Raw genomic sequence first — 26,518 nt, 5'->3', positions numbered from 1 at the left:
AGTGGACTGCTCATTCTACTAGGTAAGTTGCCACTTCTTGGGCTTTCAACAATAAGACTTCATTCCATCAGACTTGTAAGGCAGCTACTTGGTCTTCTTTGCATACTTTTACAAAATTCTACCGATTGATTGATTGTTTTTGCTTCTTCTGAAGCAGCCTTTGGTCGGAAGGTTCTTCAGGCAGCTGTCTGTTTGATTTTTTTGCATGTTTGATTTTAATTAAAGAATAATATTGGGGTTTTGAATTTAATTTCTAAGTAAAAAAAGATGTTTTAAACTTATGTTATTACTTATTTACTCCACAGCTAGGCTATCAGTTCCCGGGAGTAATGGATTGTGGACTCTGCCTGTATGAAAGATAATATAATTTATGCTTATCTGATAAATTAATTTCTTTTATGGTGGTGAGAGTTCATGAGACCCCACCCTTATGTTTTTTAGGGTTAATTTTTTTCTTTAGCACATATTTTTTCCCCTGTTTCTTTTTATGGCTCTTATTCCTTTTTCTTACCTTACTTTGCTTGGCTATACGTTAGACTGAGGTATGTGTGATGGGTTTTATACGGCTCTTGGGGTTTGGGAATCTTTGCCTCCTCCTAGTGGTAGAGAAGAGTAATTCCCAGGAGTAATGGGTCATGGACTCTCACCACCATGAAAGAAATTAATTTATCAGATAAGCATAAATTTTATGTGTTTTTCCGATTTACTTGTTGGTATAAATAAAAGTTAAAGAACCAACGTCAACTATCTGTCGATTTAAACATAATTCATCTTTGCACTTTTATTTCTTGAATGTTAACAATTTTTTTTTTTTTCCACAGTACTATCCATGATTCTGATGGTTATAATCAGGTACATTTCCAGAGTGCTTGTTTGGATCCTTACTATCTTGGTCATCTTGGGATCACTTGGTAAGCTCATTTCACAGAATTATGTAATTTCCTGTATTCTTTAATATTTATTTTCCTTTTTTTTTTTTTTTAAGACATTTTGTAAATTCAGTCTTAATAGCTCTAAGGTAAGTAATGATGATTTCCCTTTAAATCTAAGGTGGATCATTTACAGAATGTTCTTTCTGTAGGAAAAACAGCATTTTAGGGTGTAGGTATTTGCCCATCTTGATACATGTTGTATGTTCTTCTAGGCTGGACACCATTAATTAACATGAAAGCCAGTTTGCCACAAATTACAAATTGTGTTGTGTTTGCTTTGATTGAGTAATCCTAGGATACCTACTCTCTTGTATTTAAACTACTACTTACTACTACTGTATATTTAGAATTATTTTCCTGCTGAAAAGTTCATTTCCACCATAGTCCAATATATATTGCATAGTGAAGGTTTTCCTTTTAAAGGGACATTCCAGCCAAAATTGGAATCCACATTATTAGCAAAAATGCTTCTGAAAAAAAGGCATTAGCTGTTTCAAAGGTGTATTTAAGTATGTACCGTGCATCAACTTTTTAAACGCACAACTTACTCAGAGAGCTTAAGGTGCTTGTACCATCTGGTAATAACTAGTTTAATTGCTGACAGTCTACAAGCCCCACTGGCACTCTGAGCAGCTGTAGTATTTAAAATGCAGGTGCCCTGAGAATATTCAGCAATGCTTTACATGAACATGCAGAGAAAAATGTTAAAACAGAGATTATGTTTACTAGTTACATTTTTGCCAAAACATGTATATTGCAAATATGTTTTTATTCAAAGATGTAATTCATCTATGTGCATTTACATTTTGCCCGGAATGTCCCTTTAAGATTTTCTAGTACTTCATTCTAACTATGTCACCCTCAGTCCTGTCAAGTTTCCAAGTTCAATTATATAAAAACTGTTGTCATAATATAATGGTGTTGGTGCTATAACCATTCATATTGTGGGCAGGTTGTTCTCAGAGAAATAACAAATATTGTCTGTGTGACAACTTTGGTTCATCTTTCACAGACTAAATCCAAACATGCGCAGATGAGAGCAGTTTTTCGCTATAGCTTTCTTCATTCCATTCTCTTAAATATATATATAATCTACATGTTCATGGAACTTTCTATATGATTTAGAGCTGTCTTGGCCACCAGTATTCTTGCCCTGGTATTTCATTACAATATATGACTTGTTAGAGTCTTTGTTGTGCCATAATTAATAGATTTATATAATACCCTCAAACACATTTTATAGTATGTATTAGGCATAACAATAACCGCCGCCAGTGTCATTCTGTTCTTTTCGGAGACAGATTTCTTCTTGTGAAAGTGTAACACACAAATATCTGTGAAAATCCAGAACTTTGTGTGTTGCTTTTTCACCAGAAGAAATGCAGGCTCAGAAAAAAAACGAATGGCGCTGCTGGCGGCCATGTTTGGCATTATTGTTAAAAATGTATGTATGTATTTAACAGTATGAATAGCAGTGTAATGTTTTGGATTTTTAACAAAAAAAATAAATTTGTTTTGCATATTAATACCCACAAGCAATTTAAGTCTCTAAGATGCATTATTATTTTTGTAGATTAAACCTGAAGCAGTTTATTTTCCTGCACTAATACCATAGTGTGGTTATCATAACCCTACACCATATATTTATATATATTTATATCTCCAACATGTTTCTATTCCATAACAATAAACATATTTTCAGCTTTCCATCTGTGAATGCAGGAGCAGCACTTTATTTTTTCTTATCAATGGAACAGTACAGAAATATCATGACCTGATTTTTCTTGTCACCCTTTAAAACTGTCATTTATAGGAGGCACTGGTGTTCTCTGGTGGCTGTATGCTGATCACAGAAAGTCTTTTAAAGAAGATCTCCCAGCAGACCAGCTTCAGATTTCCAAAGACAATCAACAGGCCTTGCTTATCTATGCCATCGCTGCCACAGTCTTCACTGTAAGTCTTCTGGTTTGTGTTGATCACTTCTTTTCAGAGAATAGTTCTATAAGCAATTCAAAGCCTTTCCTGTAGCAAATTAAAGAGAAATTGTGCTAACTTTTCATGTGTCAGATTTTACAGTGAGTATTCAGGCGGCCACATATGTAAATCACTATAAGAAAGGGATGTTGTGTTAAAAAAATAAAAGTGCTATCATTGATATTAAAGAGCAGCATTTAACAAAATTTTTTGTCTTTTATGATTTAGAAAGAGCATGCAATTTTAAACAACTTTTCAATTTACTTCTATTATCTTATTTGCTTCATTCTATTGATATCCTTTGTTGAAAAGTATATCTAAATAGGCTTAGTAGCTGCTGATTGGTGGTTGCACATAGATGCCTCGTGTGATTGGCTCACCCATGTGCATTGCTATTTCTTCAACAAAGGATTTCTGAAGAATAAAAGAAATTAAATAATAGAAGTAAATTGTTATGTTTAAAATTGTATTTTCTATCTGAATCATGAAATAAAAATGTTGGGTTGGATGTTCCTTTAAACATGAACATTCAGAGGGGTGTATCTGTCATCCAGTCAGCATTAGTAGTAGGAAGTACTTATAAGCCAACGACCCACAGTAGTATTTTCTTTCCTTCTTAATATGGGAAGAGTCCACAGCTGCATTCCTTACTTAATGGAAATACTGAACCTGGCCACCAGGAGGAGGCAAAGACACCCTAGCCAAAGGCTTAAATACCTTCCCCACTTCCTCATAACCCCAGTCATTCTTTGCCTTTCGTCACAGGCTTCCTGACCAGAAAGGAGGGAAGCCTTTCTGGGGTGTGTACGGGATCTGTCCTCTTAGGAGTTTTTTTTTCCCCGGTGCCTATCGCTGTGAGACGTTTGGGATACTATTCAAAACTTTTCGTGGTCCCAAAGGAGGAGGGAACTTTCCGTCCGATTCTGGACCTAAAGTGCTTAAACAAGTTTTCAAATGCCCCCTTTGTTCAAGATGGAGACAGTAGGGTCCATTCTTCCCCTTTTACGTACCAATCCTCAAGGACCACTTCCAGTTCCTACGGTTTGCGTTCCTGGTCCAGCACTTCCAGTTATTGCACTTCCGTTTGGTCTAGCTATGGCTCCAAGAAATTTTTCGAAGAGTGCATCATTCGGAATCTCTCCTCTGTTTTCTTCTATCCCATGAATTGAAGGTAAATCGAGAGATAGTTCTCTTGTATCAAGTACCAGGGTAGAATATCACGGGTACTATAATAGACTCCATAGAAATATTATCATGTCTAACAGAGACGTTGCAAGCTAGCTTCATCATGTCTTGCCCTTCAGACCTCCTTAAGGCCATCTGTGGCTCGGTGTATGGAGGTGATTGGTCTCAGAGTGTCCAGCATGGACATCGTTTCCTTTGCCAGGTTTCACTTCAGACTGTTGCAATTGCGCATGCTGAAGCATTGCAACGGCAATCATTCGGATCTGTCTCAACAGATTTCCCTGGACAACCGATCGAGAGAATCGCTCTCTTGGGGGTTTTGTCTGGATCACTTATCCCGAGGGATGTCCGTCTTAAATCCATCCTGGGTGATTGTGACTATGGTTGCGAGTCTGTCAGGATGGGGAACTGTTTGGGGTGCCAGGAAGGCACAGGGCCTATGGACTCAGGAGGAAAGCTCCTTCCCTATCTCATTTTGGATCTTCGGGCTAAATATAATGCTCTGAAGGCTTGGCCTCTGCTGGGTTCATTCCAGTTTTTCTGATTCCAATCAGACGATATAACCTTGGTGGCTTACATCAACCATTAGGGGGGAAAGAGAAGCTCCCTAGCTATAAAGGGAAGTATCTCGGATTCTGGAGTGGGCGGAGACCCACATTTGTTCGCTGTCAGCGATCCACATTCCGAGTGTGAACAACTGGGAAGCGGATTTCCTCAGCAGACAATCCTTTCATCCGGGGGAATGGTCTCTCCATACCAAGTGCTTGCGGAGATTTGCAAGAGGAAGATCTTATGACGTCTCAATACCAAGTTACCCAGATATGGGTCCAGGTACAGGGATCCTCAGGCGGAGCTAACGGATGAATTAGCAGTGCCTTGGAGTTTCAATCTAATTTATCTTTTCTGTTACCACTACTTCCTAGTGTAGTGGCTCGAATCAAGCAGGCATCAGTGATACTGATTACTCCTTCTTGGATGCAAAGTAGGTAGTGGGGATGTCATCTCCTCCGTGGAAGTTACCTTGTCGCAGGGATCTGCTGACCAAGGTCTCTTTGTTCATCAATGTCTAGATTCTCTGAGGCTGACTGCGTGGAGATTGAACGCTGGGTCCTAGCCAAGAGAGAGTTTTCTGAGAGAGTTATTTTTACTTTCATTCAAGTTTGTAAGCTGGTTCCTCGTCGCATCTATCATAAGGTGTGAAGGACATACTTATTCTGTTCTCCAGGATGTACTGGAGAAGAGCTTTTCTGCAAGTCCCCTGAAGGAACAGATTTCGGCCCTGTCTTTGTTACTGCACAAGAGGTTCGCTAAGTTTCCAGATATGCAGTCATTTGTTAAGGCTCTGCTAGGATCAGACCTGTGTTAAGATCTAATGCTCCTCCTTGGAGTTTAAATCTTGTTCTTAAAGTTTTGCAACAGGCTCTGTTGGAGCCTATGCATGCAGTAGACATTACATTGTTGTCTTGGAAGGTTCCTTTTCTACTGGCTATTGCTTCTGCGCGCAGAGAATCTGTGATTGCTGCCTTGCAATGCGTCACTCCTTATCTGGATTTCCATGCTGATAAGGCTGTTCTACGAACCAAGTTAGGTTTTCTTCGTATGGTCAAGAGATTGTGGTTCCTTTCTTAGGTCCTAATTCTTCTTCGTCGAAGGAACGTTTACAACATAATTCTGGGTATGGATTCTGCCTTGAAGTTCTATCTTAAGGCCACAAAGTAATTTAGATAAACTTCTTTCTCTGTTTGTTCTCTCTAACGGGAAGCATAGGGGTCAGAGGGCCTTTTCGACTTCCTTATCTTTTTGGCTGAGGAATGTCTTCCGTTTAGCATAGAGACAGCGGGACATAAGACTCCTTTGAGGATCGCGGCTCATTCTACGAGAGCAGTGGTTTCCTCTTGGGCCTTCAAAAATGAGGCTTCTATGGATCAGATTTGTAAGGCGCCTACCTGGTCCTTACATACTTTTTCCAAATTTTACAAGTTTGATGTTTTTTGCTTCTGCTGAAGCAGCCTTCGGGGGAGAGGTTTTGCAGGCGGTGGTGCCCTCAGATTACAGTCCGCCTCTTTTTTTCCCCTCCCGTTAGCATTCTGTATACTCTAGAGATTGGGTATATGTTTCCCACAAGTAAGGAATGCAGCTGTGGACTCTTCCCATATTAAGAAGGAAAACATAAATTATGCTTACCAGATAATTTCCTTTCCTTCTGTATGGGAAGAGTCCAAAGCTCCCGCCCGTGTTCTCCGATGGGTGGCCCTAAATTTATTTTTCTGGCACCTTTTTCACCCTGATATTTCTCCTACTGTTCCTTGTTCCCTCGGCAGAATGACTGGGGTTATGAGGAAGCGGGGGAGGTATTTAAGCCTTTGGCTGGGGTGTCTTTGCCTCCTCCTGGTGGCCAGGTTCATTATTTCCCACAAGAAATGAATGCAGCTGTGGACTCTTCCCATACAGAAGGAAAGGAAATTATCTGGTAAGCATAATTTATGTTTTTATTATTATTTTTTTATATTTAAGACATTTAAATAACAAGCAAAAGTAGATATAACGAATATTAATGGCATATATCAAAATAAACTTGTGTTAATACGTTTCTATCTTGAAAACTGTTCACATTGTAAAGTAATTATAATATCACTTGGTAAACTTCAAAAGTCCAAAAAAAGAGGCGGAAAGAGAGAGCTAAAAAAGGAATAGTTCAAACAGTGAACATTCACAAAACACTGAACACCTTGTTATCAAGACGTTTCTCTTCTAAAACAAAACATCTTGTTTGCTGCAATTGTTTTTCTGGGAACCAAACTCTCTCTTCCCACCATTTGCCTTATTTTGAGGCGCTAACTTAGGGTTTAGTCTACAGGTGACCAGGAAAGCCACAGTCTTTGTTAGTATGAAGTTTATTGTTTTGTCATGTATATCTAATAAATCCAATTAGGGACAGACATGTAGCAGGGTTTGTTTTGTTAAGTCAGCAGGGCACATTTCCAGCTCTGAAAATTAGAAACACCACAGCTCACGGTGGCAATTAGTGCTCAGACGATTAACCAGAGATCCAAACTCTGGTTAATTTTCTAAAAGTGCCCCAAATGCCCTCAAAAGAGAGGACATTATAGTATTTTTTTATTTAAAAATAGCATTTTTTTTTTTCTAAAAAACAACTGCACTAGGCAGTTTTTGGGGTCTAAAGTTGGTGGGAGTGGGGTGTTAGAATAAAGCACAGCCGTAACATTGCGGTCTGTGGGAACTGTGTGTTCCCAGGAAATATATATGTATATGACTATATACATAAATATATATTTGTGTTTATACACAATTATTAACACATTTATGTACAGTATATAATCATAAAATATGATTATGATTAAAAATATGCTGCCATCGCTGCGCTACTTACCCATTCGATGCACAAGGTTCTGAGCCTATGAAAGCACGCTCTCATGAGCACAATGCTTCCGTGCAATGCGAGCGCAAGGTCGCGATCGCATTGCACCCAACTTGTAATACCAGAGCACATTAAGGTGCACTGCTATTACAAAGTGGAGCGCAGTTATAGCTTCAGCGAAAGCAATATTTTGCACTCCACTTATAATTTGACCCTAAATAAGAGAATTTATGATCATTACATTTTATACAATATCTAACTAGTATGCTCTTAAGTGAGTAGTGAGTTTCCTTCATATAACCCAATTTGGGAAAAGTGATTCATGGTGCTCACTTTGACTGAGATAATCTAGAAATATATATTCTCACTTTTGTAATAATTGGACTCTTTATAAATAAAGTTTGTACAAAAGAGGATTTTATTAATTTCCTGCTTTTCTTATCTTTCTTCCCATCAAAATAGTCACTGATACCACTTTCCCCAAAGTGAGTTCATATTTTTGACAATATCAAAAGTATGTAGTATATTTGGATCTAAAAAGAAAAGAAAGTTTCAAACATTTTGTTTTCCACACTAGTTAACCTCTCAGTAATAGTTCTAGGAGTCGTATATGTCTTATTAATTAATATACGGCTAGATTACGAGTTTTGCGGTAATAGCTGCTCGGTACTAACTTGAAAGTTATTGTCACCGCTCACCTCCCTACAGCGCTGCTATTACAGGTTTTCATAAACCCGGCGTTAGTAGGCAATATTGCAGCGTAAAGCAAAATAGAGCTCCATACCGCACTCCAATACCAGCGCTGCGGTGAGCTGGTTTTACGTGCTCATGCACGATTTCCCCATAGACATCAATGGGGAGAGCCGGATAAAAAAAGCCTAACACCTGCAATAAAGGAGCGTAAAGCTCCGTAACGCAGCCCCATTGATTCCTATGGGGAAAGAAAAGTTATGTTTAAATCTAACACCCCAACATAAACCCTGAGCCTAAACACCCCTAATCTGTCGCCTCCGACATTGCCGCCACCTACCTACACTTATTAACCCCTAATCTGCCACCCCCAATTTCGCTGCCACCTACCTACACTTATTAACCCCTAATCTGCCGCCCCCAATATACTTATTATTAACCCCTAAACCTAACCCTAACACCCACTAACTTTAATGTAATTAATATAAATCTAAATAAAACCTACTACAGGTATTAATAACTAAATAATTCCTATTTAAAACTAAATTCTTACCTGTAAAATAAACCATAAGCTAGCTACAATATAACTAATAGTTACATTGTAGCTATCTTAGGTTTTATTTTTATTTCACAGGCAAGTTTATTTATTTTAACTTTGTAGATTAGTTAATATATAGTTATTAACTATTTACTAGCCACCTAGTTAAAATAAGTACAAAGTTACCTGTAAAATAAAACCTAACCTGTTTTACACCAACACCTAGCCTTACACTACAATTAAATAAATATAATTAAATACAATTAACTAAATTACACAAAATAAAAAACAAATATCAAATATTTAAACTAATTACACCTAATCTAATAGCCCTATCAAAATAAAAAAGCCCCACCAAAATAAAAAAAAACCCTAGCCTAAACTAAACGGCATCTTCTAAAGGGCCTTTTGTGGGGCATTGCCCCAAAGAAATCGTCTCTTTTACCTGTAAAAAAAAAAAAAAATACAAACACCCCCCCAACAGTAAAACCCACCACCCACACAACCAACCCCCCAAATAAAAACCTATCTAAAAAACCTAAGCTCCCCATTGCCCTGAAAAGGGCATTTGGATGGGCATTGCCCTTAAAAGGGCATTTCGCTCTTTTTCCACTTAAAAACCCTATTCTAAAAATAAAACCCACCAAATAAACCCTTAATAAAAGCTAACACTAATGCCCGAAGATCCACTTACAGTTTTTGAAGACCTGACTTCCATCCTCAACGAAGCAGCAGAAGTGTTTATCCAAGCGGCAAGAAGTCTTCATCCAAGCGGGCCGAAGTCTTCATCCAGACGGCATCTTCTATCTTCATCCGTCCGGTACTGAGCGGCTTCATCTTCAAGACATCCGGTACAGAGCATCCTCTTCTTTCCACAGCTAACGAAGAATGAACGCTCCTTTAAGGGACGTCATCCAAGATGGCGTCCCTTGAATTCTGATTGGCTGATAGAATTCTATCAGGCAATCGGAATTAAAGGTGAAAAAATCGTATTGGCTGATGCAATCAGCCAATTGGATCTTCAATCCTATTGGCTGTTCCAATCAGCCAATAGAATGCCAGCTCAATCCTATTGACTGATTGGATAAGCCAATAGGATTGAAGCTCAATCCTATTGGCTGATTGCATCAGCCAATAGGGTTTTTTCACCATTAATTCCGATTGCCTGATAGAATTCTATCAGCCAATCGGAATTAGAGGGACGCCATATTGGATAACGTCCCTTAAAGGAACCTTCATTCTTCTCTCGCCGTCGTAAGAAGAGGATGCTCCGCGCCGGATGTCTTGAAGATGGAGCCACTCCGCTCCGGATGGATGAAGATAGAAGATGCCGTCTAGATGAATAATACTGCTGGCTTGGATGAAGACTTCTTGCCGCTTGGATGAAGACTTCTGACGCTTCGTTGAGGATGGATGTCGGGTCTTCAAAAACTGTAAGTGGATCTTCGGGGGTAAGTGTTAGGTTTTTTTAAGGGTTTATTGGGTGGGTTTTATTTTTAGATTAGGGTTTGTGCGGAAAAAGAGCTAAATGCACTTTTAAGGGCAATGCCCATACAAATGCCCTTTTCAAGGCAATGGGGAGCTTAGGTTTTTTAGATAGGTTTTTATTTGGGGGGGTTGGTTGTGTGGGTGGTGGATTTTACTGTTGGGGGGGTTGTTTGTATTATTTTTTTTTTTTACAGGTAACAGAACTGATTTCTTTGGGGCAATGCCCAGCAAAATGCCCTTTTAAGGGCTATTGGCAGTTTAGTTTAGGCTAGGGTTTTTTTTATTTTGGGGGGGCTTTTTTATTTTGATAGGGCTATTAGATTAGGTGTAATTAGTTTAAATATTTGATCATTTCTTTTTTATTTTGTGTAATTTAGTGTTTGTTTGTTTTTTGTAATTTAGTTAATTGTATTTAATTAATTTAACTTATTTAATTGTAATATAAGGTTAGGTGTTAGTGTAAGACAGGTAAGGTTTTATTTTACAGGTAAATTTGTATTTATTTTAGCTAGTAGTTAGTAAATAGTTAATAACTATTTACTAACTATTCTACCTAGTTAAAATAAATACAAACTTACCTGTGAAATAAAAATAAAACCTAAGATAGCTACAATGCAACTAATAGTTATATTGTAGCTAGTTTAGGGTTTATTTTACAGGTAAGTATTTAGTTTTAAATAGGAATTATTTAGTTATTAATAGTAGGTTTTATTTAGATTTATTTTAATTACATTAAAGTTAGGGGGTGTTAGGGTTAGACTTAGGGTTAGGTTTAGGGGTTAATAACTTTAGTATAGTGGTGGTGATTTTGGGGGCAGCAGATTAGGGGTTAATAACAGTAATGTAGGTTGCGGCGATGTTTGGGACAGCAGAATAGGGGTTAATGATATTTAACTAGTGTTTGCGATGCGAGAGTACGGCGGTTTAGGGGTTAATTTGTTTATTATAGTGGCGGTGATGTCCGGAGCTGCAGATTAGGGGTTAATAATTGTATTATTTGTGATGCGGGAGGGCCTCCGTTTAGGGGTTAATAGGTAGTTTATGGGTGTTAATGTACTTTTTAGCACTTTAGTTATGACTTTTATGTTACGGCGTTGTAGCGTAAAACCCATAACTACTGACTTTCAGTTTACGGTATGGATCTTGACGTTATAGGCTATACCGCTCACTTTTTGGCCTCCCAGGCAGACTCGTAATACCGGCGCTGTGGAAGTCCCATTGAAAAAGGACTTTTTAAAAGCTGTGGTAGTTATGTTGCGTTACGGCCAAAAATGTGTGTGGTACAGATATACCTGCAAGAAAAGTGAAAAAGAACCTTAAAGGGACACTGAACCCAAATTTTTTCTTTCGTGATAAAGATAGAGCATGCAATTTTAAACAACTTTCTAATTTACTATTATTAATTTTTCTTCGTTCTCTTGCTTTCTTTATTTGAAAAAGAAGGCATCTAAGCTATTTTTTTGGTTCAGAACCATGGAAAGCACTTGTTTATTGGTAGGTGATTTTACCCACCAATCAGCAAGAACAAAAGTGTGTAAACCAAAAATGAGCCGGCATCTAAACTTACATTCTTGCATTTGAAATAAAGATACCAAGAGAATGAAAAGAATTTGATAATAGGAGTAAATTAGAAAGTTGCTTAAAATTGCATGCTCTATCTGAATCAGAAAATTTTTGGGTTCAGTGTTCCTTTAACGCAGCTTTTTCACTCATACCGCAAAACTCGTAATATAGCGAAAATTTGCTGGTCTCTGACTTTCATTGAAAGAGATGTCTTTCATATATTTTTAAGACTTGTACATGGTTTTTAATTAGTTGAAATTGTTTATTGCATAACCTCAAAAGATTTTCAGATCTCTAAATAACATTTTGACAACTTCTTTTATAATGAGGACATTGAAGTATTCCCTTGCTGAAATAATTTTCCTCCTGCAGAAGGTTGCCAAATAGATGGATTCATCCCTCTGATTTGGTGAAAATAATGTCATGCCTGTAAATAAGATAAAAAGAGTCTGAGGGATTGAATATTTATACTGAAACAATTCTATTCACTAAATAGAATACAGTATAAAACATATTGGTTAATCCTACTTGTTTTTGAAATTAAGATAGAAAATAATAATCTTGATTATTACAATTTAACCCCTTAATGACCGGACCATTTTTCAGTTTTCTTACCCTTAATGACAATGGCTATTTTTAAATTTCTGCAGTGTTTGTGTTTAGCTGTAATTTTCCTCTTACTCATTTACTGTGCCCACACATACTATATACCGTTTTTCTCGCCATTAAATGGACTTTCTAAAGATACCATTTTTTTCATCACATCTTATAATTTAATATAAAAAATATATAAAATATGAGGAAAAAATGGAAAAAAAACACACTTTTTCTAACTTTGACCTCCAAAATATGTTACACATCTACAACCACCAAAAACACCCATGCTAAATAGTTTCTAAATTTTGTCCTGAGTTTAGAAATACCCAATGGTTACATGTTGTTTGCTTTTTTTGCAAGTTATAGGGCAATACGTACAAGTAGAACTTTGCTATTTCCAAACCACTTTTTTTCAAAATTAGCGCTAGTTACATTGGAACACTGATATCTGTCCGGAATCCCTGAATATCCCTTGACATGTATATATTTTTTTTTAGAAGACAACCCAAAGTATTGATTTATGCCCATTTTGGTATATTTCATGCCACCATTTCACTGCCAAATGCGAGCAAATAAAAAAAAATTGTTCACTTTTTCACAAATTTTGTCACAAACTTTAGGTTTCTCACTGAAATTATTTACAAACAGTTTGTGCAATTATGGCACAAATGGTTGTAAATGCTTCTCTGGGATCCCCTTTGTTCAGAAATAGCAGACATATATGGCTTTGGCGTTGCTTTTTGGTAATTAGAAGGCCGCTAAATGCAGCTGCGCACCACACGTGTATTATGCCCAGCAGTGAAGGGGTTAATTAGGGATCTTGTAGGGACCTTGAAGGGTTAATTTTAGCTTTAGTGTAGTGTAGTAGACAACCCAAAGTATTGATCTAGGCCCATTTTGGTATATTTCATGCCACCATTTCACCGCCAAATGCGAGCAAATAAAAAAAAAAGTGAAATTTTTCACAATTTTAGGTTTCTCACTTAAATTATTTACAAACAGCTTGTGCAATTATGGCACAAATGGTTGTAAATTGTAAATGCTTCTCTGGGATCTCCTTTGTTCAGAAATAGCAGACATATATGGCTTTGGCGTTGCTTTTTGGCAATTAGGAGGCCGCTAAATGCTGCTGCGCACCACACTTGTATTAAGCCCAGCAGTGAAGGGGTTAATTAGGTAGCTTGTAGAGAGCTTGCAGGGTTAATTTTAGCTTTAGTGTAGAGATTAGCCTCCCACCTGACACATCCCACCCCCTGATCCCTCCCAGACAGCTCTCTTCCCTCCCCCACCCCACAATTGTCCCCGCCATCTTAAGTACTGGCAGAAAGTCTGCCAGTACTAAAATAAAAGGTGTTTTTTTTTTTTGTTTTTTTTTCTTTTTTTAATTATTCAGCTGTGATGGACCCCTGCCTTAACCCCCAACCTCCCTGATCCCCCCCCAAACACCTCTCTAACCCTCCCCACCTACCTAATTGCCACCATCTTGGGTACTGGCAGCTGTCTGCCAGTACCCAGTTTTCCCCAAAAAATAAAGTGTTTTTTTTTATTTTTAAATGTTTTTTTCCATTTTTTCTGTAGTGTAGCTGCCCCCCCCCCAGTACCCCCACCCCCCTAACCCTACCAGATCCTATTATTATTAAAAAAAATTTACTGTTTGCTGCCCCCCTCCCTCTTACCAAAATTCATTGGTGGCAGTGCCAGTGATTGCTGCGCGCGCGCGCACACACACACACACACACACACGCACGCGCGTGCACGCAGCCCCCCCGCACGCTCCCGGCATCCGGCATGCACAATGCACTTGAAGGAACCGGATGCCGGGTAGCGATGGGCCACCCACCCTCCTCCCTGTAAGCTCCCACCCACCAACGAACGGCCCCATCGCTACCGGTGCAGAGAGGGCCACAGAGTGGCTCTCTCTGCATCGGATGCTTTTTAAAGGGTATTGCAGGATGCCTCAATATCGAGGCATCACTGCAATACCCTGAGAGCTGCTGGAAGCGATTGCGATCGCTTCCAGCACTCTCTTAGACAACTGACGTACCAGGTACGTCCATTGTCACTAACTGCAAGTTTTTGCAGGACGTACCTGGTACGTCAGTTGTCATTAAGGGGTTAAAAATACACTAAGTATAATTATATGTTGAGTAAAATGCTTATGGAAAATTCTTGTGACTTTTAAAAAGTTTCTTTAAAAGCTAAGCAGAAAACAATGAGTATGGTTTTTGTCACAATTAATACAAATAAGAAGAGCAACGGTTGCAACATAATGATTCTACTGTAATAAAATTATTGCATAGTCTTTAATTCATCATAAAGCTTAAGTCCTTTTTAAATGAACAGGCCATAATAACTTATATGGCTAAATATTGTAAGTACATAAGTAAAACTATATGATAATTGGCAAATCTGGTATCCTCAACCAAACTATTTCATTCATAATAGTGAAAACACAAGCATATATCAATTAATATCATCCATACCATTTTTCATTTTAAGGGCTAGATTACAAGTGGAGTACTAATGTATTGCACACTTGCGGGTACACGAGCCATTACAAGTGATTGGCGCTTATGAAATTAACCAGAGATCAGATCTCTGGTTAATTTTATAAATGTGCCCCAAATGCCCCCAAAATATAGTATAGTGTATTCTGTTAAAAAATAAAAATTGTAGCATTTTTATATTCTTCTATAAGATACGACGAATCCACAGATTCATCCTTTACTTGTGGGATATTATCCTCCTGCTAACAGGAAGTGGCAAAGAGCACCACAGCAGAGCTGTCTATATAGCTCTTCCCTTGACTCCACCCCCAGTCATTCTCTTTGCCTACTCTAAGTACTAGGAAGGGTAAAGTGAAAGAGGTGATAAAATGTTAGTTTTTATTTTCTTCAATCAAGAGTTTTTTATTTTAAATGGTACCGGTGTGTACTATTTTCTCTCCGGCAGCAGATGGATGAAGACTTCTGCCTGGAGGCTGATGATCTTCGCATTTGTCACTAAGATCCAGAGCAGTTCTCACAGAATGGCTGAGGAGTACTTAAGAAACTTCAGTGTGAGGAACGTTTTTTATGCTATAAGCAGTGAGGTATGTTCAGTCATTTTTTTCTGGAGAGACTGTGGTATTTCAGAATTGGCTGACAGGATCCCCATGAGGGAAAGGGTAAGCAGTAATCCTAAAAGATATAGAGGGGTATTACTAAGCTTGCATATATGGGCTAAGAAAAAATAGTTGGCACTGAGTTTGAATGTTTGTTGGCAAACGTTTATTTAACTGGGAGTGCTGATAACGTTTTTGGAAGGAACGTTTGTTATGCTTAAATGAGAGGGTACACTTGGCTTATTTTTGGGTTTAGGAACCCACATGGCTAGTTTGAGACTGCTCTGGTTCATTTGGGCTGAGAGACATCGAGTGAGATGGGCGGGGCCTATTTTCGCGCCGCAGTTGTATTTGACAGGCAAGCAGCAAGCTCCAACTCCGGTGGGCCCTTGTGAGAGTATTGGGCCAAATCGAAGCTTTAACCCTTTTTTACAGATCCCTGAGGGAAGGTAGGCGCCACAGCAGGGGGTGTTTTTTCCGGTTTTAAACATTTATTAATTATCCATTTTTTTCAGTAAGGGTTAAGTGTTCCTTTACTTGTGGGGCAAACTTAGCTGAAAGTCTGAATGCTTATATCATAAAATTGAAACGATTTGATTGTTTTAAAGCAGTTTTGCAAAACGTGTATGCTTTTTTTCTCTTAAAGGCGCAGTACCGTTTTTTAAGATTGTTATTTTTTCACTAAATAAGGTGTTTTCAAGCCTGTTTAATATGTTTGACATTGAGGAAAGCCAATGTTCAATGTGTTTAGAAGCCATTGTAATACCCCCACTTAAAATGTGTCCCTCATGCACTGAAATAGCAATAAATTGTAAAGAAAATATTTTAGCTGATAAAAGTATGTCGCAGGATGATTCTCAGTCAGAAGAGAATCAGGTTATGCCATCTAATTCTCCCCAAGTGTCACAACCATTAACGCCCGCACAAGCGACGCCAAGTACTAGTGCGTCTAATTCTTTCACCCTGCAAGATATGGCCGCAGTTATGTCTACTACCCTCACTGAGGTTTTATCTAAACTGCCTGGGTTGCAGGGGAAGCGCAGTAGGTCCGTTGTGAGAGTAAATGCTGAGCCCTCTGACGCTTTATTAGCCATCTCCGATGTACCCTCACAATGTTCTGAGTTGGGGGTGAGGGAATTGCTGTCTGAGGGAGAGCTCTCTGATTCAGGAAAGATGTTCCCTCAAACAGACTCAGATATGACGATTTTTAAATGTAAGCTAGAACACCTCCGCTTGTTGCTCAGGGAGGTTTTAGTGACTCTGGATGATTGTGACCCTATTGTAATTCCACTAGAGAAATTGTGTAAATTGGATAGCTATCTAGAGGTTCCTGCTTACACTAATGTTTTTCCAGTCCCTCAGAGGATTTCGGACATTGTTACTAAGGAGTGGGATAGACCAGGTATTCTGTTCTCTCCTATCCAAAGCTTTGGCCGCTACAGACGCGGAAGCGTCAGTGAGATCCGGGGGATTGGCGGAGCAAACCACATACACAGGCTACAGGGGAGCAAGCTGCCGGAAACGGCTGGTGGGGCCGTACAAGCACACAAAAGAACGAAGGAAGGCAGCTGCTCAAAAGGAGTGTAAAATTCAAGGGCTATAGAAAAAAAGGTTTAAAAGAAAAATCCTTTATTAAATCATGTAAAAATGCAGGCAGTACAGGGCAAACAAACTCCCTGACTAGTTTCGTGCTCTGTTGAGCACTTAATCATAGGGTGAGTTTGTTAGGTGTTCATGGCCCATTTAAAGGCACAGAACACCTGTATGCAATTACACATTTAAAAACTGCAAAGATTGTTAAAAAAAATAAATCAACATTCTACAAACACTGTATATGGCTTATGTAAGGAGGAACAAGTAAATTAACAAATAACTTCCCTAATAATGAATGTATGAATAAATGAACAAATATCACAAATGGGATCCAAAAGAGAGACACACAGTGCAACCTTTGTTGAAGAACACCATATTAAATTAGAATACAAGTGGAATTCTGATCGAAATTGTTATTATTATCCTATACTTATTGCATGCATTGAATTTGCTGTAGAATATATTAAAAGATGTATATGTTTATGAGACCATATAAATGTTTATAAAACCATAATTGGATAAATCATACATCCTTCAATATACCCTATTGTATAACAAAATCACAAAGTCACATGCAAACATGATATGACTATGAAAGTTTTTTAATTTGATGTATGTAAATACATGTACCCCATTATTACTCCTCAGTCAGTCTATCCACAAGGTTTAACTCGTTAAGTTACATACCATTGTTGCGGGGGGGATTTGTATTATTCCTGTTGCCAATATTTGTATATCTTTTTTAAACCTGAGATTTGAATAACGTTTGGCATGATCCAAGTCCATCTTCATTTACCATTCACCATGCTGCTGTTTGAGTAACGTCTGTTTAAATTGAACACACAGAAAGAGCAACAACAAATGTTTTTTTCATACAGGCTATTAAGGGTTAAGGAGTGTTTATTTGGGATTTTGCATGATTAGCAATCTATTTCTCTGTGTCATTAAAAAGTGAGATAACAGATTTAGAATGGGCTTGGAAGCAGAAGCTTTTTTCAGGCAATACATTTTGGGCTGAGCTATTTCTTCTTTTGCAAACACTATGGAGGAGGAAGGAGCAAGCTTTAACAAATCTATCTTTAATATGGAGCATAGGAGGAGTTTCTTTGAGAAGATTTTTTTGAAAAATGAAGTTGCAGGTGTGACTGTTAGTTCTCTCAAGGGCTCCTTTTTTAAACTTGAAAAATTGTTATTGAATGACTTAAGGCTCATGTGGGATGTGGTGTCTTTTGAGCACTATATTGAAGCTAAGAGAATCCCACGAGGGTTACGTATAAAAAAATACCCATCATTTGATCTTGAAGTTCCAGAATTATTAGAGGAATGGAATGAGGCACTTACTACATGTTCCTTGAAACTAATGGACATTGCTAACAGGAGCAAGAACCATAAGAGAACCAAGCTTAAGGAACAGATCATCACTGTTAAAAAGGATTTAAAAGCCTTAAAATCTGATGAGAAATATAAAGAATTTAAAGCAGTATTGAAATCCAAAATAAAGAAATCAGATGAGGAGCTAGCTGAAAGAAAAGGCAATAAGTTCAGCCGTGACTTGGAGGACTATACCAGTAACAGGGTATATAATTGGTCACAATTCCAGCGAAGGCCCAAAGGCAAGCACACTAGGAGAGGTTTTGGGAAAGGCCAGAAAAATCAAGCTGGAAGTAACCAGAATAAGGCGAAACAAGATGCTGACATGGATGAAAAATCCAATTGGGTGCCTAAATCCATATTGAAGAAAAAGGAGAATAAGCGTCGTGTGGTGTTTTCTTCAACAGAAAACTCTGAAATGGAGTCCAATATGTCTGATGATAGTGGAGCATCAGCACCTATTTCTGTTTCCCTTTCTTCTTCCTCTTCTTCTTCTTCCTTACTCTCCTCCTCTTCTGTTTCTTCTGGTTCATCCATGTCATTGCAGGTACCGGATGGTGGTCCCGGGGAGAGCTCCGATGATGACGAAATGGAGATACGTACTAAAGAAAGGGACAGTTTGGATATCCCTTTAGGTGGAAAAAAACAAGAAGAGCAGGGAAAAGAACAAAGAAAGTCGGGAAGAAAGACCAAGAGGAACAAGAAGGACTAACTGTTCTTAATCTCTCAGATATTGAGTTAACAGTTGAACAAATTTCATTGCTGTCTAGGGGATTGGGTTTTGCTCCGACTAACACCTTCTCTGCGTTTAAAACATTGTTGGATGTCAACAAATTTATTCGTAAGTTGACACTGAGGAGGTATTTTTCGGTATGCAACACCAATACCCAATCAAGTGGGATCCAAAACATAGATGTGCAGTCTAGGGAGGCAATTTTTCAAGATGATGTAAGTGACAATATACATGGGTCTGATACAGTACATACTCTACCTCTTGACTTTATGGATAATATTTTGTTAGAGGGTTTGAGGGGTATGGAAGGTGATTATGGTCCTGAAAATAGGGACATTCCCATACCTATTAAGCAACCGTCCAAGTTTTACCCCATTCAGTTTAGGGGTCCTGCTCTGAATCTCTATCAGAAAAGGGTAGGGAGAGAGATTTTGGCCCTAGAAGAAACAGTAAAACAAAGGAAAATAATAGGCTCAAATCTAACTAGAAAAGAGAAGGTAGCCTTGGCATTACTCGAGAATAACAACAATCTAGTTATCAGAAATTCGGCCAAGGGGGGTAATGTAGTTGTTCTAAACAAGAAAGACTATGTGCAAGAAAGTATTAGACAACTTAATGACCCTTCTACTTATAGGAAATTGGATTCCAACCCTATGCATCTATTCAAGGCCAAACTGGTCAGACTGTTGGAACAGATAGTTTCGATTGGACTCCTCACAAGGGAACAGTTGGGAGGTTTGATTCCTGAAAATCCAAGGATTTCGATTTTCCATTACTTACCAAAGACACACAAAAGCCTGACCCAACCTCCGGGATGACCTATTGTCTCGGGGATTGGGTCATTGCTTGAGCCTACCTCAGAATGGATAGACTCCATCTTGCAACCCTTAGTGAGGGGTCTTAAAAGTTATCTACGGGACTCTACACATCTCCTACAATTGTTAAAGAACCTTAAATGGGAAAAAGAGTTTAAGTGGGTAGTGGTGGACGCCACTGCACTTTACTCTAGTATACCCCATCATATGGGGATACGGGCCATCAGGTACTTTTTTGACAAACACACTAGATATACTGAGGAAGTGAAGCTTGTATTGTGTTTCTATTGAAACACAATTTTTTCATGTTTGACAGAGAATTCCACATACAGGTTTGTGGAACTGCCATGGGGGCTAAATTTGCCCCTTCTTTCGCAAACCTGTATGTGGGTCTATGGGAAGACCTTTATCTGTACACTGAGGATAATCCTTTTAAAGAAAACATAGTTTTCTACATGCGTTTTATTGATGACTTGATATTTATAGTCAAGGAACCCTTTGTGTACAGTGACTTCCTTGACTATGTTTGTCAGAATGAATTTAATCTAAGGTTTGTAGGGGATGTGTATGAGACAGATGTGAATTTTTTGGATCTTGCTTTACATGGCGACATTGCAACTGGCAAGGTGGTTAGTGACACGTATCGTAAGTTGACAGCTGGAAATACAATCTTGCATGTTGGATCATGTCACCCACCGCATTTGATACGGTCTATTCCCAGGGGTCAACTTATGAGACTGCGGAAAAATACTAACTCAGATAGTCTTTTTGATATACAAGCTCGATCCCTTTTGGAACGTTTAAAAACTAGGGGCTATGATGAGAATCTCTTGGAGCAAGCCTACCATGAGGTAAGACAAAAAAAAAACAACAGGAATTAATCAGAGGGACCAGAAAACAAAATATTTTGGAACATGACACTGTAGTTTTCTCAACAGAATATTCAAAGCAATACTACCAGGTATGTTCTATTTTAAGGAAAAATCTACATTTATTGGAGAATGACGATGTTTTGAGACCAATTATTGGTTCATGTAAATTTGTGCCCAAAAGGGCACCTACATTGTCATCTAAGTTGTCTCCTAGTCAAATCTGTTCCAAAAATTCAGATAGGAGTGATTGGATTAGGAGGAAGGGAACCTACAAGTGTGGCCATGGCTCCTGTATAACTTGTGGTTTTGTGCAGGTTGGGAATGGATTTAGAAGTAGCCAAACAGGGGAGGAGTTTACACACAAGTTCTACGCCAATTGTAGAACCACTTTTGTGGTTTACCTCCTAGAATGTAAATTTTGCAACCTGCAATACACAGGACAAACCAGTAGAGAACTGAGGTCTAGAGTCAGGGAACATGTTAGGGACACCAAAGAATATGTCAAAGAATCAGCGATAGCTAGGCATTTTAATCTGGTGCATATGACAAATGTCTTTGATATGAGAGTCCAGGTAATAGACCGTGTCATGTTTCCACCTAGGGGTGGTGATAGGAATAAGCTTTTGCTGAAGCAAGAATTATATTGGATATACAAGCTGAGAACTATCACCCCACTAGGTTTAAACCGTGAATGGGATATGAGTTATTTTGTAGAATAATTTTGAATAATTTAATTTGATATATTGTTGCATTATAGTGCTTTATTATTGTGTTGATTAATCTATCTCCTATATGGACCGTTATGTTTATACACAATTCTATCTATCCCCTAAATGGGCTTCACTTATCTATCCCCTATATGGGTTTTTTTGTTTAGATTATATATTGATTCTATATTGATTCTGTATTGCATTGTATTTTATATCACAAATAGATATATATTCATCAACATGTATCTCTTGTTTTCCCTTTAGGGTTCTGATTGATATGTATAAGTTGATGCATATTGATGTATGTTGATGCATAAATAAACATAATTGTATAACACACATGTTAAAAAAAAACCCTTTTTTAGGAGTAATAATGGGGTACATGTATTTACATACATCAAATTAAAAAACTTTCATAGTCATATCATGTTTGCATGTGACTTTGTGATTTTGTTATACAATAGGGTATATTGAAGGATGTATGATTTATCCAATTATGGTTTTATAAACATTTATATGGTCTCATAAACATATACATCTTTTAATATATTCTACAGCAAATTCAATGCATGCAATAAGTATAGGATAATAATAACAATTTCGATCAGAATTCCACTTGTATTCTAATTTAATATGGTGTTCTTCAACAAAGGTTGCACTGTGTGTCTCTTTTGGATCCCATTTGTGATATTTGTTCATTTATTCATACATTCATTATTAGGGAAGTTATTTGTTAATTTACTTGTTCCTCCTTACATAAGCCATATACAGTGTTTGTAGTTTGTAGAATGTTGATTTATTTTTTTAACAATCTTTGCAGTTTTTAAATGTGTAATTGCATACAGGTGTTCTGTGCCTTTAAATGGGCCATGAACATCTAACAAACTCACCCTATGATTAAGTGCTCAACAGAGCACGAAACTAGTCAGGGAGTTTGTTTGCCCTGTACTGCTTGCATTTTTACATGATTTAATAAAGGATTTTTCTTTTAAAACCTTTTTTTCTATAGCCCTTGAATTTTACACTCCTTTTGAGCAGCTGCCTTCCTTCGTTCTTTTGTGTTCTGTTCTCTCCCCCTCCTACTTTTAAGAAAATATTTCCCATATCAGACACCATTCGGGATTTGTGGCAGGGAGCTATTTCTACCCTGGCTAAGTGTACAACTATACCTATTGAGGACAGTTGTGCTTTCAAAGATCCTATGGATAAAAAATTAGAGGGTCTTCTAAAGAAAATATTTATTCATCAGGGTTTTCTTCTGCAACCTATAGCATGCATTGTTCCTGTAACTACTGCAGCTGCTTTTTGGTTCGAGGATCTAGAGGAGGCTCTTAAGGTTGAGACTATGAACAACAAAGATTAAGTTCCCAGCGCCTAAAATAATTAATATACCTGCTTCACTATAAGGAAGATCCCCTATCAGATCTGGTGAATACTTACTGTAAAAAGTGTATATAGGAGCGCCTACAGGCTAAGGTATATCACAGGGCTTAAATGTGGGCAATGAGTGATGGGAGGGACATCTAAAACAGATAAAACAATCCTGACCAAATACTTCGTTAAAATCGTTTTAATCAATAGGGTAATAAACAATCATCTTATATGTGCCAATGATGTCACAATGTGGATAATACAATGGAATAACAAATACAATAAATAATGCAATAGAACACACTAATAAAAATCTCGATGCAATGTCGATATATTATAAAATATAAAATATAAAATATCTGAGCTTGTTGGCTACAGATTAAGGATACACTATTTCCACAGATGGATAGTATCGATCCTTAAAGGACCATGAATGGTAATAAATCTAAAATTTGTATACGTAGAATAAGGATATAGAAGATAAAGGAAAAAAGACTCAATGAAAAAAGACTAATGGCAGAAATCAAATATCATATTGACAAATTTTGGACAATATTGAATGCGACTAGATTCACAGGTGGTCTAGTTGAGAATAGTACAATAATTGAAAATAATGACTGTTATTGATCCAAAAGGTGGGATGATATCTATTGGTGAAAACAGTGAATAAAAACACTCAAATAGTGTCCATTGTATCAGAGAAAACGAAACATAAAATCACAATATGCAAATAATCAGTGCTTAATCAGTTGTGTGAATCCTAACAAATTTATGAATCCTAACAAAATGTGCATGAACCCACTCTACGTGATCCTATCCTAATTTGAACAATACCGGTATGTTCTAGTGTCACTTTTCCGCTTCCCTAGCGGTACTTAAAAACAACAATAATAATAAAAATAACAAATAAATGACGTGAAATCTCTAGTGACTGGTGAAATCAATTACCCCAGGGGGAAATATCCTAAAATTCCTTAATGTGCAGTGGCTAACAATACAATAAGGTCAAATACAAGGTTGAGACCCCATTAGATGATATTCTGGACAGAATTAGGACTCTCAAGCTAGCTAATTCTTTCATTACAGATGCTCCTTTTCAACTGGCTAAATTAGCGGCAAAAAATTCAGGTTTTGCCATTTTAGCGCGTAGAGCGTTATGGCTTAAGTCCTGGTCTGCTGACGTGTCATCAAAATCTAAGCTTTTAGCCATTCCTTTCAAGGGTAAGACCCTATTCGGGCCTGAACTGAAAGAGATCATTTCAGACATCCTGAGGAAGGGCATGGCCTTTTTCTCCAGTGATAAGACAAATAAGATGAGGACCAAACAAAATAATTTTCGTTCCTTTCGAAACTTCAAAGGTGGTCCCTCTACCTCCTCCCCTGCTGCAAAGCAGGAGGGGAATTTTGCTCAATCCAAGTCAGGCTGGAGACCTAACCAGACTTGGAATAAGGGTAAACAGGCCAAGAAGCCTGCTGCTGCCACCAAGACAGCATGAAGGGGCAGCCCCCGATCCGGGACCGGTCTAGTAGGGGGCAGACTTTCTCTCTTTGCTCAGGCTTGGGCAAGAGACATTCAGGACTCCTGGGCTTTAGAAATCGTGACCCAGGGGTATCTTCTAGACTTCAAAGATTCTCCTCCAAGGGGGAGATTTCATCTTTCTCGATTGTCTGTAAACCACACAAAAAGAGAGGCGTTCTTACGCTGTGTAGAAGACCTATATACCATGGGAATAATCTGCCCAGTTCCAAAAGCAGAACAGGGGCAGGGGTTTTACTCCAATCTGTTTGTGGTTCCCAAGAAAGAGGGAACCTTCAGACCAATTTTAGATCTCAAGATCCTAAACAAATTCCTCAGAGTCCCATCCTTCAAGATGGAGAACATTCGGACTATTTTACCAATGATCCAGGAGGGTCAATATATGACCACCGTGGATTTAAAGAATGCGTATCTTCACATTCCTATCCACAAAGATCATCACCAGTTCCTCAGGTTCGCCTTTCTGGACAAGCATTACCAGTTTGTGGCTCTTCCCTTCGGGTTGGCCACAGTCTCAGAATTTTCACAATGTGCTAGGGTCCCTTCTGGCGGTTCTAAGGCCACGGGGCATATCAGTGGCACCTTATCTGGACGATATCTTAATTAAGGCGTCAACTTACCAACTAGCCAAATCTCACACGGACATTGTGTTGGCTTTTCTAAGATCTCACGGGTGGAAGGTGAACGTAAAAAAGAGTTCATTTATCCCCCTCACAAGAGTTCCATTCCTGGGAACTCTGATAGATTCTGTAAACATGAAACTTTTTCTGACGGAGGTCAGGAAAACAAAGATTTTAACCACCTGCTGAGCTCTTCATTCCATTCTTCGGCCGTCAGTGGCTCAGTGTATGGAGGTAATTGGACTAATGGTAGCGGCAATGGACATAGTTCCGTTTGCTCGCTTGCATCTCAGACCACTGCAACTATGCATGCTCAAACAGTGGAATGGGGATTATGCAAATTTATCTCCTCAGATAAATCTGGATCAAGAGACCAGAGACTCTGTTCTTTGGTGGTTGTCTCAGGATCACCTGTCCCAGGGAATGTGTTTCCGCAGGCCAGCATGGGTCATAGTGACGACGGACGCCAGCCTATTAGGCTGGGGTGCAGTCTGGAATTCCCTGAAAGCACAGATTGTGTGGACTCAGGAGGAGGCTCTCCTCCCGATAAATATTCTAGAACTGAGAGCGATATTCAACGCGCTTCAGGCGTGGCCTCAGCTGGCTTCGGCCAGATTCATAAGATTCCAGTCGGACAATATCACGACTGTACCATATATCAATCATCAGGGGGGAACAAATAGTTCTCTAGCGATGATAGAGGTTTCCAAAATAATTTGATGGGCAGAGACTCACTCTTGCCATCTATCAGCAATCTATATCCCACGAGTGGAGTACTGGGAAGCGGATTTTCTAAGTCGTCGGTCTTTTCATCCGGGGGAGTGGGAACTCCATCCGGAGGTGTTTGCACAATTGATTCATCAATGGGGCACACCAGAATTGGATCTGATGGCATCTCGTCAGAATGCCAAACTTCCTTGTTACGGGTCCAGATCAAGGGATCCTCAAGCAGTACTGATAGATGCTCTAGCAGTACCTTGGTCGTTCAACCTGGCTTATGTTTTTCCACCATTTCCTCTCCTTCCTCGTCTGATTGCCAAAATCAAACAGGAGAGAGCTTCGTGATTTTGATAGCACCTGCGTGGCCACGCAGGACTTGGTATGCAGACCTGGTGGACATGTCATCTCTACCACCGTGGACACTGCCACTGAGACAGGACCTTCTCATTCAAGGTCCGTTCCAGCATCCAAGTCTAGTTTCTCTGCGGCTGACTGCCTGGAGATTGAACGCTTGATTTTATCCAAGCGGGGATTCTCTGAGTCAGTCATAGATACCTTGATTCAGGCTCGAAAGCCTGTCACTAGGAAAATTTATCATAAGATATGGCGTAAATATCTTTATTGGTGCGAATCCTTAGGCTACTCATGGAGTAAGATCAGGATTCCTAGGATTTTGTCCTTTCTCCAAGAAGGATTGAAGAAGGGGCTATCAGCTAGTTCCCTAAAG

At 38.6% G+C, this 26,518-nt stretch overlaps 1 protein-coding gene across 2 annotated transcripts in view; it reads left to right on the top strand.

The window, feature by feature from the left end:
- Positions 1 to 26,518, top strand: part of SLC44A1 (solute carrier family 44 member 1) — a 454,935-nt gene that overhangs the window by 281,085 nt on the left and 147,332 nt on the right. For both annotated transcript variants that reach the window (XM_053702619.1, XM_053702618.1), the window contains exons 7-8: positions 822 to 911; positions 2,746 to 2,885. In XM_053702619.1, coding sequence (XP_053558594.1) covers positions 822 to 911; positions 2,746 to 2,885 — 230 coding nt within the window. The remainder of the gene's footprint in view (positions 1 to 821; positions 912 to 2,745; positions 2,886 to 26,518) is intronic.

The sequence above is a fragment of the Bombina bombina genome, chromosome 2 (genome assembly GCF_027579735.1).
Source record: "Bombina bombina isolate aBomBom1 chromosome 2, aBomBom1.pri, whole genome shotgun sequence".
In the NCBI taxonomy this organism is placed as follows: Eukaryota; Metazoa; Chordata; class Amphibia; order Anura; family Bombinatoridae; genus Bombina; species Bombina bombina.
Note: the sequence above shows the minus strand (reverse complement) of the source record. Positions and strands in the feature narration are given on the sequence as shown.